The 12,978-nt window shown below is 47.0% G+C and overlaps 1 protein-coding gene across 1 annotated transcript in view; it reads right to left on the minus strand.

The window, feature by feature from the left end:
• Window positions 1-10,166: 10,166 nt before the first annotated feature.
• ZFP64 (ZFP64 zinc finger protein) overlaps window positions 10,167-12,978 on the minus strand; it is a 133,682-nt gene continuing 130,870 nt past the window's right edge. Inside the window, exon 11 of the mRNA XM_010840319.1 lies at window positions 10,167-10,422. Within this exon, the coding sequence (XP_010838621.1) occupies window positions 10,167-10,422 (256 nt within the window). The remainder of the gene's footprint in view (window positions 10,423-12,978) is intronic.

Genomic DNA, 12,978 nt, shown 5'->3' on the forward strand with positions numbered 1-12,978 from the left:
CGCAGGTTCCACCCCTGGTCCAGGAACTAAGATCCCACATGGCACGCAGGCAAAAAAAATTAATTAAAAGTAAAATTTAAAAAAAAGCATGTCATAGAATTCATGACCTTTCACCCTACATATGTTAGTATTCAGATAGAAAAAACCTAGTTTATTCAGGGGAAAAACCACGCAAGGCTATTGTCACTTCTAATAACAAAAGGGACAATAATTCCTTGGCACCACCTGGTCCATTTTAGAGTGGTCCATGTCATCTCAAAAACGTCTCCCTCATTTGGGGTCCGAAAGGAGGTCCAGCCCCTGCATTCACCGGAAACCCTTTCTTTTAGGAGATCCCAGCAGGCGACTGTTGAATCCCTGACATCTTCTGCTTCCCTGGCCCCCTGTGCACAGAACCAAAACAAAAAAATCCCGACCTATTTTTCAAACATGTTTATCCAAGAGAAAGGGTGGCGAGCAGGCGCCCGAGGCTGGGAGGCTGGGGGAGGGGGGCGCGTGCGGGCCTGCGGGCGCAGCCCACCTCACATCCAGGTGTTGGGCCCCAGACCCGCTTCTGCCATTGTTCACCGCCCCCCTGGGGATTAATCCCCTGTCAGTCAGGCCAGAGATGCTCTCGGGGAGACAGGCCTGCGTAGCATCCCATGTGTCAAGGCTCCTTTGATACACTTTATCTCCCCTTATCCTTTCGGACGCACCATGACGCCTCCGCCCTTCTCAGCCCGGGGACTAACGCCCCTCGTTTGCAGGGGAGGGGGGGAGCTTTCTCTCTCTTTTTGACGGACATCACTGTTGATCTGATAAGACATTTCTTCAGGGGAATCAAGGGACCAACTGGGAGAGCCGCGAGTCAGGGATTCAGTAGCAGTTACAAGGCGCTAAATGGCTTTGCCTTTCACTTTGACTTCAGAGATCCTGTTGATCTCGTCAAAACTGGAGACTTCCTTTTTCAGGGGGCTGGGGGCGGGGACGTTCAGGAGGAGTGAAGCCTGAATAGAGTTTCAAATGCATGTCAGTTAAATGTTATCGTGTGCTAAAATTTCGTTTCTAAAATATTACAACTATTTATAGAAGGAAGGACACACAGATTACATATGCTGTTGTACAATAAATATAAACGTAGTAATATTAATATTGAACCCACGTATTTGGTTGATTTTTTTTTTTCTTTGTGGCTACTGCTGCTTTTATTGGGCTTCCCAGGAGGCTCACTGGTAAAGAATCTACCTGCAATGCAGGAGACTCAGGTATGATACTTGGGTCAGGAAAATACCCTGGAGAAGGAAATGGCAACCCACTTTGGTATCCTTGCAGGAAATCTCCTGGACAGAAGAGCCTGGTGGACTGCAGTCCATGGGGTCACAAAAGTTGGACACGACTGAGCGACAGCATGCACACTGCTTTTACTGCCTTTTATACTTACAGTCTGAGTGACCTCCGGAAGTTGGTGATGGACAGGGAGGCCTGGCGTGCTGCGATTCACGGGGTCGCAAAGAGTCGGACACCACTGAGCGACTGAACTGACTGACGGACTGATACTTACAGCATGATTGTCTTACAATTTAAAAATCAAATTTAAATTACATAAGCAATGCATAAATCCAATTCATACCTAAAAACATTCATGTTTCAGAGAGAAAGCTAAAAGTTCTTGGTAACTGCTTCCAAGTCCCCACCTGCACAAAAGGCAGCTGTTGCTGTCGATTTGGCACAATCGCAGGCTATTTCCATGCATGGACATCCACATACATGTCCTCGACTTAGTTTTTAGCTCTTTCTTGTGACTCCATTCCTGACTCCACAGCTTATGGGCACTTAATTGCTGCCCAGTGGAGACGATGGTAATGCACTGTTAGGAGCTACCAAAAAGTATTAATATACTGATTTATGGATGGTTGTTATATAGAATCTAGACAACTGCACAGATCTTCTTGGTAGAGAAACTTCTATTTCCTTTGCTAGACACAATGCCGAAATGATACTGAATAGCAGTGGGTTGTAGGACAATGTTGAAAATGATAATTTTCACCTCTGACCTCAAATCTTTCTAGAAGTGCCTACTGGATGAAAAGTTGAATGAAAATTCCTAAAACAGAGATTCCCCATCACCTCTTCTCCCTTCTCTCATGTATAACATTTTGTATCCTTTTCCTGCCATTTCTCCTCGTAGTAAACATTATGAAGAGAAGATGGTATTGGAATAAGATAGTTCTCAACCAACAGAACTGTCCTAGTAGAAAATAAAAAACTGTTTCATTTAACATATGACTTTTTTCTGGTACATTCCTTGAGGTTTCCCTAGGTTTTTTTTTCTGACTATATAGAGATTCTGCTGGTTTTAAGAAATGGTTACCACTGGTTAAACTCCTGATGTCATCTGTCCTGGCCATGCAAACAGGATCAGGGACTTAAAACAGTCAACACAGATATTTTTTTATCCCTTCCTAATTTAAATCAAAGCATCAAAAATCTGAGGGCTTTCCAAGTGGCATTAGTGGTAAAGAACACATTTGCCAAAGCAGGAGACAGATGTAAGGGACTCAGGTTCGATCCCTGGGTAGGGGAGACCCTTTGGAGAAGGAAATGGCAACCTGCTCCATTATTCTTGCCCGGGAAATCCCATGGACAGAGGAGCCTGGTGGGCTGCAGTCCAGGTAGGGAGTGCCGTAGGGAGTCAGACATGACTGAGCGACTGGCCGTGCACGCATGGGACAGACACACACAGAGTTCACGGTGTGGTGGGAATGTGGGTCGCAAAGCTGAGCACAGATCAATCAAGCAGCAGATGACAGGATGGTACTGACAGCAGTGTCCGTGCTGAACTAAAACCGGTACTTGGGTAGGAAATGATTGAGGGGCGACGACTAACGTGGATCTCAGGGCTGGGGGCCCTGGAGGGCTCTCCAAGGATGGGAATTCTGAGTTGAAACCTGAATGATGAGATTAAATAAATGTGGGGGGAAGGGCATTCGGGGAGGTGGGGGGAGCATATACACAGCCCCTGCTCCGGGAGCCTGCTTGGCATGTTCGTGGGTAGCAAAGGAGGGAGGTGGGGGCAGAGCCCGTGATGGAGGCCACTCTGCATCCTATGGAGCTTGTTCTAAGCCCTTGGGAAGCCGAGAGTGGGATGTAAGCCAAGGGACAGAAATCCCACTGCAGCTCGTTGCTGTGTGTGGGCATCTGGTGAAAGACCTCGGGAGGGAGGAGCTGGGCACAAGAGCTGTTTGACTCCCAGTGTCCTGAAAAGAATCACCTTGCAGGGTCTCCTCCAAAGTCCCTTCCGCAGGGCTCCCACGCGGGTCTCCTACACACCGCATCATAGCAGAGGGCGGTGCGTTTGAAGACTTCACGCAAATTTAAGTTCTGAAGGTAGGGCCGAAGCCCTGGTAATGTGTTCACTACCTTATTTAGAATTCAGCTTTCAGCTTTTCTTGGCCAAAGGATACTTACTACCTTAGGTTGAATAGGTCCTGATAAAATTAGCATTTCAAAACAGCAGAATCGAGAAGACAGACCTCACTTACAGGAATAAGAGCCTTTGAGGGAGCATGTCAACATGGTATTATGCCTAGGATGGCCGGCTCTTTGATAAAACCCCCCCACATAACAGGGACTCATCTGAAGACTGGCTCCTTTTTTTTCTTGTTTTGTTTTTTTTTTTTTTCCCATCTTTTGGCCTTAAGCACAGCATGTGGGAATCTTGGTTCCCTGATCAGGGATGGAACCCACGCCTCTGGGATTGGCAGAGTGGAGTCTTAACCCCTGGTCTACCAGGGAAACTGGCTCATTTGGTGGCTTTTGAGGAGGGACCCTGGGAAGCTGGCGACTGAGAGGGGACTTCTTGCTGTCGACCCTTTTGTGCCTTTCCCACCAATAACATGAAATATGCGGTGGTCTTAGTCCTAAATCGGGTCCAACTCACAAGGCCCCGTGGAGCGTAACCCGCCCGGTTCCTCCCTCCATGGGATTTTCTCGGCAAGAATACTGGAGTGGGTTGCCATTTCCTCCTCCAGGGGATCTTCCGACCCACAGATGGAGCCTGCGTCTCCTGTGTCTCCTGCTTGGCAGATGGATTCTTTACCACTGAGCCACCAGGAAAGTCCAAAATGAGACTATACTACCCCCATTATAAAAAAAAAAAAAAAAAACTTAGGAACTTCCCTGGGGGCCCAGTGGATGAGAATCCAGTGCAGGGATTGGATCAACCCAATCCCTGGTGGGTCTGACCCCTGGTGAGGGAACTAAGACCCCACGTGCTGCAGGCAACTAAGCCTTTGCGCTATCACTAAAAGATCCCGCGTGCCCAAACTAAGACCCGATGTGGGCAAACAGAAATATTTTTTAAAAGCTAGAGTTATATACGTAAATTTTCTACTCATTTTTATCAGTTAAAGGGCCAAACTTCTAATTGGGACGTCTCTGATAGATCTCAAGCTGGTTAATTTTTTTAAGTTGCAAGAATGCTTTTCATGATTGTAACACCACTGAATGCCTACTAAGTACAGATCCTTTGCTACATTCTTTCGTACAGCAAAAGCTTTCTTAATCAAAAGCAGGATGAATTGCAAATAACACACAAATTAAACCCTTTGTTGATTACATGCCACATTTCATCTACCAGGTTCCTTCATGGGTGCTTCTGTTGTTATTTAGAGAGAATTCTATGAAATCATCACTAAGACTTCATTGACTTGGAGTGATTTATTTTGGGGGGGAAACCAGATGTTTGGGATGGCTGATAACGCATGAAAAGCTGCTTTCTTTGCTGTTTGTTTTCTCAGGGTGAGTTAGGCGATGATGACAAATATTAAGGTACCACCTTGCTCCATCCTACTGACAGGCCTGTGACTGATCTTTTTTTATCAGTTAGTTGAAAACGCACACCAAATCCCAGGGACGGGGGAGCCTGGCGGGCTGCCGTCTATGAGGTCGCACAGAGTCGGACACGACTGAAGCGACTCAGCCGCAGCACCAGCAGACGTATGCGTAGTTCAAGAAGTTAATTGAAATTTAGATTGCTGACTTATCCTTAACAAAAACCCCTCATGCCCACACTACACACATCCACACCCACACTTATACAATCTGTTGGAAATTTGTTTCTGAAGGGCTAGTGGCTCAGGGAGAAAAGAAAAGGCAGTGTGCTTTGGCCGTTTGGTTTGAATAAATGGTACAATTGCTATTTGTATATTTTAAAAATTCCAAATCTTATTGAATTAGATAAGTGGACTCCGAAGAAGGTGAGTGAAACAACTGAACCACTTGTGTGGCTAATTTCAGAAATTTAAAGAAAATACAAACTGGGGAATGTCGCATTACATGGTTCTAAGGGACGAAGCAGAAGGGGGATGGCCTTGGCCATCGGCTCGATTTCTCACCTCATCTAGGACCATCCCACGGGATACCATGGCAGTGTGATGCTACTCCAGGAACCGAGCTAGGAGCCCCCAAACCCCAGCACTGCGGGGAGGGCGTGTTTCTTAGCCAATGAACAATGCCCCTTCAGCCTGCCCCCGTGGTTGGAGATTGGGGGACCCAGCCCTCACTGAGCCTCCCTTGACAGTTTCCTATTTTCTTTTTTTTTTTTTTACAGTTTCAGGTTAATTTCTGCTTTGGTGGTACCCCCAGCCCCTTGTCGGAGAAGGCAATGGCACCCCATTCCAGTACTCTTGCCTGGAAAATCCCGTGGACAGAGGAGCCTGGTAGGCTCCAGTCCATGCGGTCGCTAAGAGTCAGACATGACTAGGCGACTTCACTTTCACTTTTCACTTTCATGCATTGGAGAAGGAAATGGCAACCCACTCCAGTGTTCTTGCCTGGAGAATCCCAGGGACGGGGGAGCCTGGTGGGCTTCCGTCTATGGGGTCGCACAGAGTCGGACACGACTGAAGCGACTTAGCAGCAGCAGCAGCAGCTGGCCCCTTGTGAGTTTTCAGATGACCTGCTCCTCACGTTCCAACCCCAGATGCCGAATCGGTGGGGCACACAGGTACCTCTTTGCCCTCCACTGAACACGAAATCTGGGGATAACTTCTCTCATGTTCTAGTGAGCTAACAATGAGCGGGTCTTTCAGCATTCAGAGAGAGGAGGCTTCCAGGCTTCTGAGCTGCACTTTACTTTTGATTTCAGAAACAGACAACGGTGGGCAGATCGTCTGGCCTGACAGAAGGTCAGCTCTCTGGCTCTACTTCTTTAGGTGGAAGACTGTAGCAAGAGAAAAGGGAGATATTTATACGCGCTGTGTGGCACCTCAGGTAGCATTATCAGTGAGAGGACTCTGTGGCAGAGCTCATCATTTTTTTTGAAACACCATGAGCCTCCATACCCGCTGAGGAACGTCCCTGGGGGAGGGAAGGCTTTTTTCCTCTTTGCGTCTTTTAAAGTGAATGGACGCCTTTGATGGGTCTGGCCACATGGCTGTGGGGTGAGGCCCCACTGAGCTCCGATGCAGGCCCTGAGGCTGTGTCAACATGGCTAAAAATAGTGGAAAGTTGAAAGATTCCCTCAGTCAACACGGACGGGTTTGCAGGGGGAAGGTGGTGCAATCGATGGCATGGCTTGAACAGGTTTCTCCTGCTGGTTCATTTATTATTAACATCTGAACATCCGCAACAAGGCACACAGCTTCTGCGTGGTGCCCAGTAGGGTTCCAAATTGCTTTATGAGTACGAACAGGCTTGATTTTCATCGTAACTCTTCCTTTCTTCTTTTTAAAAAATATTTTTTACTTGTTGGCCCGGGTCTTAGCTGTGGCAGGTGGGAACTACTTCCCTGATCAGGGGTCGGAGCCGGCTCCCCGAACTGTGAGTGCTGACTCCTAACCACTGGACCGCCAGAGGCGACCCATGGGAACTTCCCTTTTTACGTTCTAATGAGGAAGGAATTGCCAACTGGTGGTCTCTAGGCCCCCTCTGACCCACAGATGGATTTTTGTCTCCCAAAGAGTTTGAAAGCTTGGCAAGATGCATATAAAATTTCAGCCTCTGCCTATTCTTGAAGATGGGAAAGAGTTCGTGACTTGGGGCCTGCACTTCTGCTTGGAGAGCACTGGCGAAAGTGAGACGGTCCACCGACAGACGGGCCAAGAGACGCACGCAGACGCGCCCTGGATGTGGGCTGGCTTTCGGGGCCATCGGAATTCCCACAGTTCGGATCTGTGCCTGGGCCCTGTGATCGTTGATTGGCGATGCTGGTGTTTCAGAGTTCTTTGAGTTCGTCGAAGGGGGCAGATCATTGATGGTGGTGGTGGGGAGGGGTTGGGGAAGTGGAGGAACAAAAAGTATGTATTAAGTGAACAAATGAATGGGGTCTCCGGGCTTGAGTGGAGTTCTCCGGATGGTGAGAGGGACAGAATGAGAACGGTTTCCCCAGGAGAAGGGATGAGCAACGTCCTAATGTGGTGTCTGAGGGGAGGGCTCTGGAGTCTGGTTGCCTGGGTCTAAGCTCCATCTGAATAAGCTTGTGGTCTCTGCGCGTCAGTGTCACCATCTGCACAATCGGGCTAAGCGAACCGGCTGGCCCACCAGGGAGCTCCACAGATGGACAAGAGGTAAAGGATCCGCACACAGCAGGTGCTCAGAATGCTAGCTACGAAGATCCCTTTTAAAACGCTCCTTTGATGAAGTTTAAATAATAGTCTGGAGTTTAGTTCCTACTCATGTACCAACGTAGGTTCCTTAACGGTTACCGTGAGGTTTCTGTGTAGTAGCTGATATATATATACATGCTGGGCTTAGTCGCTCAGCTGTGTCCAACTGTTTGTGACCCCATGGACTGTAGCCCTCCAGGCTCCGCTGTCCACGGGGATTCTCCAGGCAAGAACACTGGAGGGGGTTGCCATGCCCTCCTCCAGGGGATCTTCCCAACCCAGGGATCGAACCCAGGTCTCCCTCATTGCAGGCAGATTCTTTACTGTCTGAGCTACTAGGGAAGCCCATATATATATATGTATGTATGTGTGTATATATATATATTTTATGATTACTTTAAGTTGTTGATCTCTTAATTTCAAACGCATTTTTAAAATCTTGCATTTAGAGACTTTCTTGGTGGTTCAATGATTAGGACTCGGGGCTTTCACTGCTGTGGTCCTAGGTTCAATCCCTGGTTGGGGAACTAAGATTCTATAAGCTGCAGGGAAAAAAAAAACAAAAAACCCCAAACCCTGCATTTATATTCTCCTCCACTTACAATTACCAACGATGGTTTTTGATATCATATTTTATGCTTCACTGTCTGCTTCTCACTGGTGACAGATGCGTCCCTGGTGAGGGTGAGCAGGGCGAGGGGCAAATGGGAGCCTCTGTGCGGTTCCTGCAACTTTTCTGTTAATCTATCAATAAAGTGATGAGACAATAAAAAGCATATTTAAAAATCACATTTGTCTATAGACAATACATGTCCCTTTCATCAGTGGCAATTCCAAATATTTACTGAAATTAAGAAAATCCTCAAACACACCCTCAGGTTTTCATACACCGAGGCCACAAAACCTGCATGTGCCATAATTTCCCAAATGGCTTTTTAAAACATGTGGCGATTTTGGGAAACAGCGCATTCCATATCGTTGGCTGCCCCAGTGTCCTGATGTAATCAGGTGCTAGTGAGCCAGGGGTTTTGTCTATTCAACCGTTTATTTTGTTATGATCCCCCAAACTAAATGAGGAAGCATGATTTTAAAGAGGTCTACACGGATGGATGTGCTAGGCGTGTGAGACTTAAGTTTCAAAGGCCCCTTTTGTGGCCAAGTAGATTGGGATGGGGCCCAAGAACTTGCATTTCTACGGGAATTCCCTGGCAGTCCAGTGGTTAAGACTCGGCGCTTTCCCTGCTGGGGCCCAGGTTTAGTCGCTGGTTGGGAACTACGATCCTGCAAGCTGCTCTGTGCAGCCAGAAAAACAAACAGAAAAAGTAGATGAGGTTGTGCATATGGAGTGCTTATCAAGATGACTGGTGCTTGATAAATGTAAACCATCATTACTATCTTCATGCCTCAGTCTTATCAACCTCGAAAATGGGTCTATGGGAAGATTAAATGAGATATTTTGTGTAAGTCCTTGGTTCATGCATGTCACTTGTGATGAGTATTATTCCATATTATTCCATAGGTGTACAACATACTTGTCATCAATGATAGCTGTTCTGATGGTGCTCAGGGTGAGCAAAAGCCCTGGCTTCCTTTCCCAGGAGCAGCTACAGAATTGGCAGGACCCAGTATGAAATGAAAGTAGTGGGACCTCTTGTTATTTCTCTGGTGGTCCAGTGGTTAAGACTCTGTGCTTCCAATGCAGGGGGCACGAGTTCAATCCCTGGCCAGGGAACTAGGAGCCCACATGCCACAGCCAATACGTAAAAACAACAAAAACAAAAATTGTTAAGAATTTCAAAGAGGCCTTCCCAGTGGCTTAGTGGTAAAGAATTGGCCTGATAATGCAAGAGACATGGGTTCAATCCTTGGGTCGGGAAGATCCTCTGGAGAAGGAAATGGCAACCCACTCCAGTGTTCTTGCCTGGGAACTCCCATGGAGAGAGGAGTCTGGTGGGCTACGGTTCATGGGGTCACAAAAACATTGGACACGACTTAGCGACTGAACAACAAGAATTTCAAGATGGTAACAGCAGAGCCTTAAGTCAAGCATGGGGCCCTTCTGAGCATGAGAGCAGCTGGGATGACCCTGAAGTTGGCCCTGTCCCCTCCCAAGGTCATCTGGGCAGAGAGCTGGTGTGCAGTCTTGGAGAAGGATGGTTATAAAAGCCTCGTCAGTCCCTTCACGCATTCGCGTGCTCCCTCCTCCTAACTGATTCCAGGACCTTGGAATTCCGTCTGACCCCTAAGGCTGCTCCTAATGCAATCAGGGAGACACTAGATCCCGAGTCAGCCCCCAAATCAAAGGCCGGGAAGAAATCTTGGATAAATTACAGCTGTTATAAAGAAGCCACCTTTCACCTCGCTCCCCTATTCCTTCTGTTTATAGTCGTAACTCAGTGAAGCCTGCAACATTTGCCATTGATAAACCTGGCTGGGTGAGCAAGCCTGATGGGTTAAGAAGGACAAATAGAGCAGCTTCAAAAAGCGACAAAAGAGAAGCCAAATCATACTTTTAAATATGCAAATCTGTTTTTTAAAGGAATGCGGGGTGATACAGAGAGACGCGGCTCAGAAGAACATTTACCCATAAGAAACTGTTGAATGACTTTGCAAGATGAAGCCAGCTTGTGCGCTGCGTGTGAGCTGGCGGGCCTCTCCGAAATGCTCGTTCTTCCTCTGCTGCAAACGCTGGTCCTGTCCTGCACGAACAGGAAGCACAGCACCTCCCACGCCAGGGCCTTCACTGGCTGTCCGCGTTCCCCGAGCACTAGTGTCAGGCGGGGCCCCGGCCAGGGGCTCGACGAGGGTGACCTCCTTCCGCTCGCTCAAGTACCCTCTGGTTACCAAGTGACCCAAGTTCCCTAGAAGTGGGTAAGCAGGTTTCCAGCCTGCCTATTTGATGAACCTGTATTCTTTTTTAAAAAAATTTATTTTTTATTTTAATTGGAGAGTGATTACTTTACAATATTGTGTCGCTTTCTGCCATACATCACCATGAATCAGCCACAGGCATACATATGTCCCTGCCCTCCTGAACCTCCCTCCTACCTCCTCCTCCATCCCGCCTCTCTAGGTTGTTACAGAGCACAAGATTTGAGTTCCCTGCGCCGGACAGCAAATTTCCACTGGCTGTCTTAATTTAACATATGGTAATGTATACCAAACCTGTGTTCTTAGCCACCATCCAATAGAGTCATCTGGTCATATAAATGTGAGTGACAAAAAAAAAAAGATACAGGAATAACCAACATATATATGCAAGTTGTGCCAAGGCTTTGTGCATATTGCATTTGTACCTCACAGGTTTTGTGAGGGAGATAATGATTATTATTATCCCCACGAGACAGATGAGGAAACCAAGGCTTGGGGAAAGTGAGTGCTAAGGGCCACACAGCTTTGTGGATCAGCAGTTACCTTAGCTCGAGCTGCTGTCATGAGCTACTACAGGCGGGGTGGCATAGTGACCGACTTTGACTTCTCACAGTTCTGGAGGCTGCGGTGTCCAAAATCAAGGTGCCAGCAGATCTTTGACCGACTTTGACTTCTCACAGTTCTGGAGGCTGCAGTGTCTAAAATCAAGGTGCCAGCAGATCTTTGACCGACTTTGACTTCTCACAGTTCTGGAGGCTGCGGTGTCTAAAATCAAGGTGCCAGCAGATCTTTGACCGACTTTGACTTCTCACAGTTCTGGAGGCTGCGGTGTCTAAAATCAAGGTGCCAGCAGATCTTTCCTGGTTTGCAGATGGCAGAGAGTAGAGAGAGAGAGGAGGCAATCTTCCTAGTTTTTCTTCTTGTTAGGGCATGAATTCTGTCATGGGGGCTTCACCCTCATGACTTAATCAGTTCCCAAAGGCCCTACGACCAAATACCATCATACTGGGGATTAGGGTTCCCGCATATAACGTTGGGAAGGGCACAGGCATCAGTCCATAACAGAAGTCACAGCTTAATGGACTTCCCTGGTGGTCCAATGGCTAAGAATCTGCCTGCCAATGCAGGGGACACAGGTTTGAGTCCTGGTCTGAGAAGATGCCACATGACAGAGGGGCGCTAAACCCGTGAGCCACAACCACTGAGATCATGCACCCTAGAGGCCACGCTCTGCAACAAGAAGCCAGAGCAGTGAGAAGCCCGCACATCACAAATAGAGAGCAGCCCCTGCTCGCGACAACTAGCAAAAGTCCGTACGCAGGAATAAAGACCCAAGGCAACCAAAATTAAATTAATTTTAAAAAGTTATAACTTGAGAAATCAGAAAAGAGGAATTTATTTACTTTCTTTGCAGCAAGGGAGAATCGTGCTGCCAACTGTTGAATTTCCACTTAATTGTTTTGTTCAACATGGAACACATTTGGTCTTCAGTGCTCCAGACACAAACAGCGAGAGGCACAGGGACATGCAAGTCTTCAAAGTCCTGAAGCCACAGGGGGGCAAAAATAGGCAGCTTGATGTCAGCGATGAAAGAGTTAAAAATCCTCTTGATTGTTAGCCTCAGACATTGCAAAACCAGGCCAGCAACTTTTTTTTTTTTTTTCCAGAAAACGTTATAAGTAAACACAGTATGTAATAGATCTGTACTGTCTAATGCTAAGCCATGGTCAGCGTCGGAAGGTAACAGAAAATGCAAGACAGGGAGCATATGAGGACTCAGGGTGACAAAGGCTTTCTTTTTCTTTTCTTATGATGGATTTTTCTTTTTAGTTTGGAGACTATTCAAATCAGCTGAAAAGTACAGAACACAGTGTAACAAACACTTACAGTCCCACTGCCCCCAATCAGCAAATACGATCATTCTGTTGTAATCTTGGCTATTTTTAAAACAAAAAATAGAACATTACTGATTAAGCCAAGCCCACTGAACTTTTTCTCAAGGCCTCCCCCAGAAGCGATTGCGATCATGAAATTTATGTTTCCTTTTGACCTATGCTGTTACAATAATTTTAATATTCTATATGTATACTCTATCTATATATCTGTATATTTAAATAAGTGACTTTATAGAAAGAGTTTCTTGTTCTTGAGATGAGTCATGTTGATACATATGATTCTTTTCAACCGCGGGATCATATTTCCTCTCAGAAACATATCACGTTCTATTTATCCTTTCTCAGACTGGTGGATATTCAGGCTGTTTGCGATATTTTGCTTTTCCAGCAGTGCTATGAGCCTTGCGATGACCTTGTGACATTTGTTGGTGTGTGTTCCTAGCTTGTCTCGGGTGAACATATGCAGTGTTCCCTCCTCTCCAAAGTGTCACAGTGAATCTTAGTCCTACTCTGAGTCCCTGCCTTCGATGCGGGGACAAGTCAGCTTACAGTACTCACAGAGCCCAGCGCTCTGCCCAGCCTGAGACCCGGCAGACTGGCTGGAGCCCACCCCTGCCTCCGCTCCC

This window comes from Bison bison, unplaced genomic scaffold, assembly GCF_000754665.1.
Source record: "Bison bison bison isolate TAMUID 2011002044 unplaced genomic scaffold, Bison_UMD1.0 scf7180017864143, whole genome shotgun sequence".
NCBI lineage: Eukaryota > Metazoa > Chordata > Mammalia > Artiodactyla > Bovidae > Bison > Bison bison.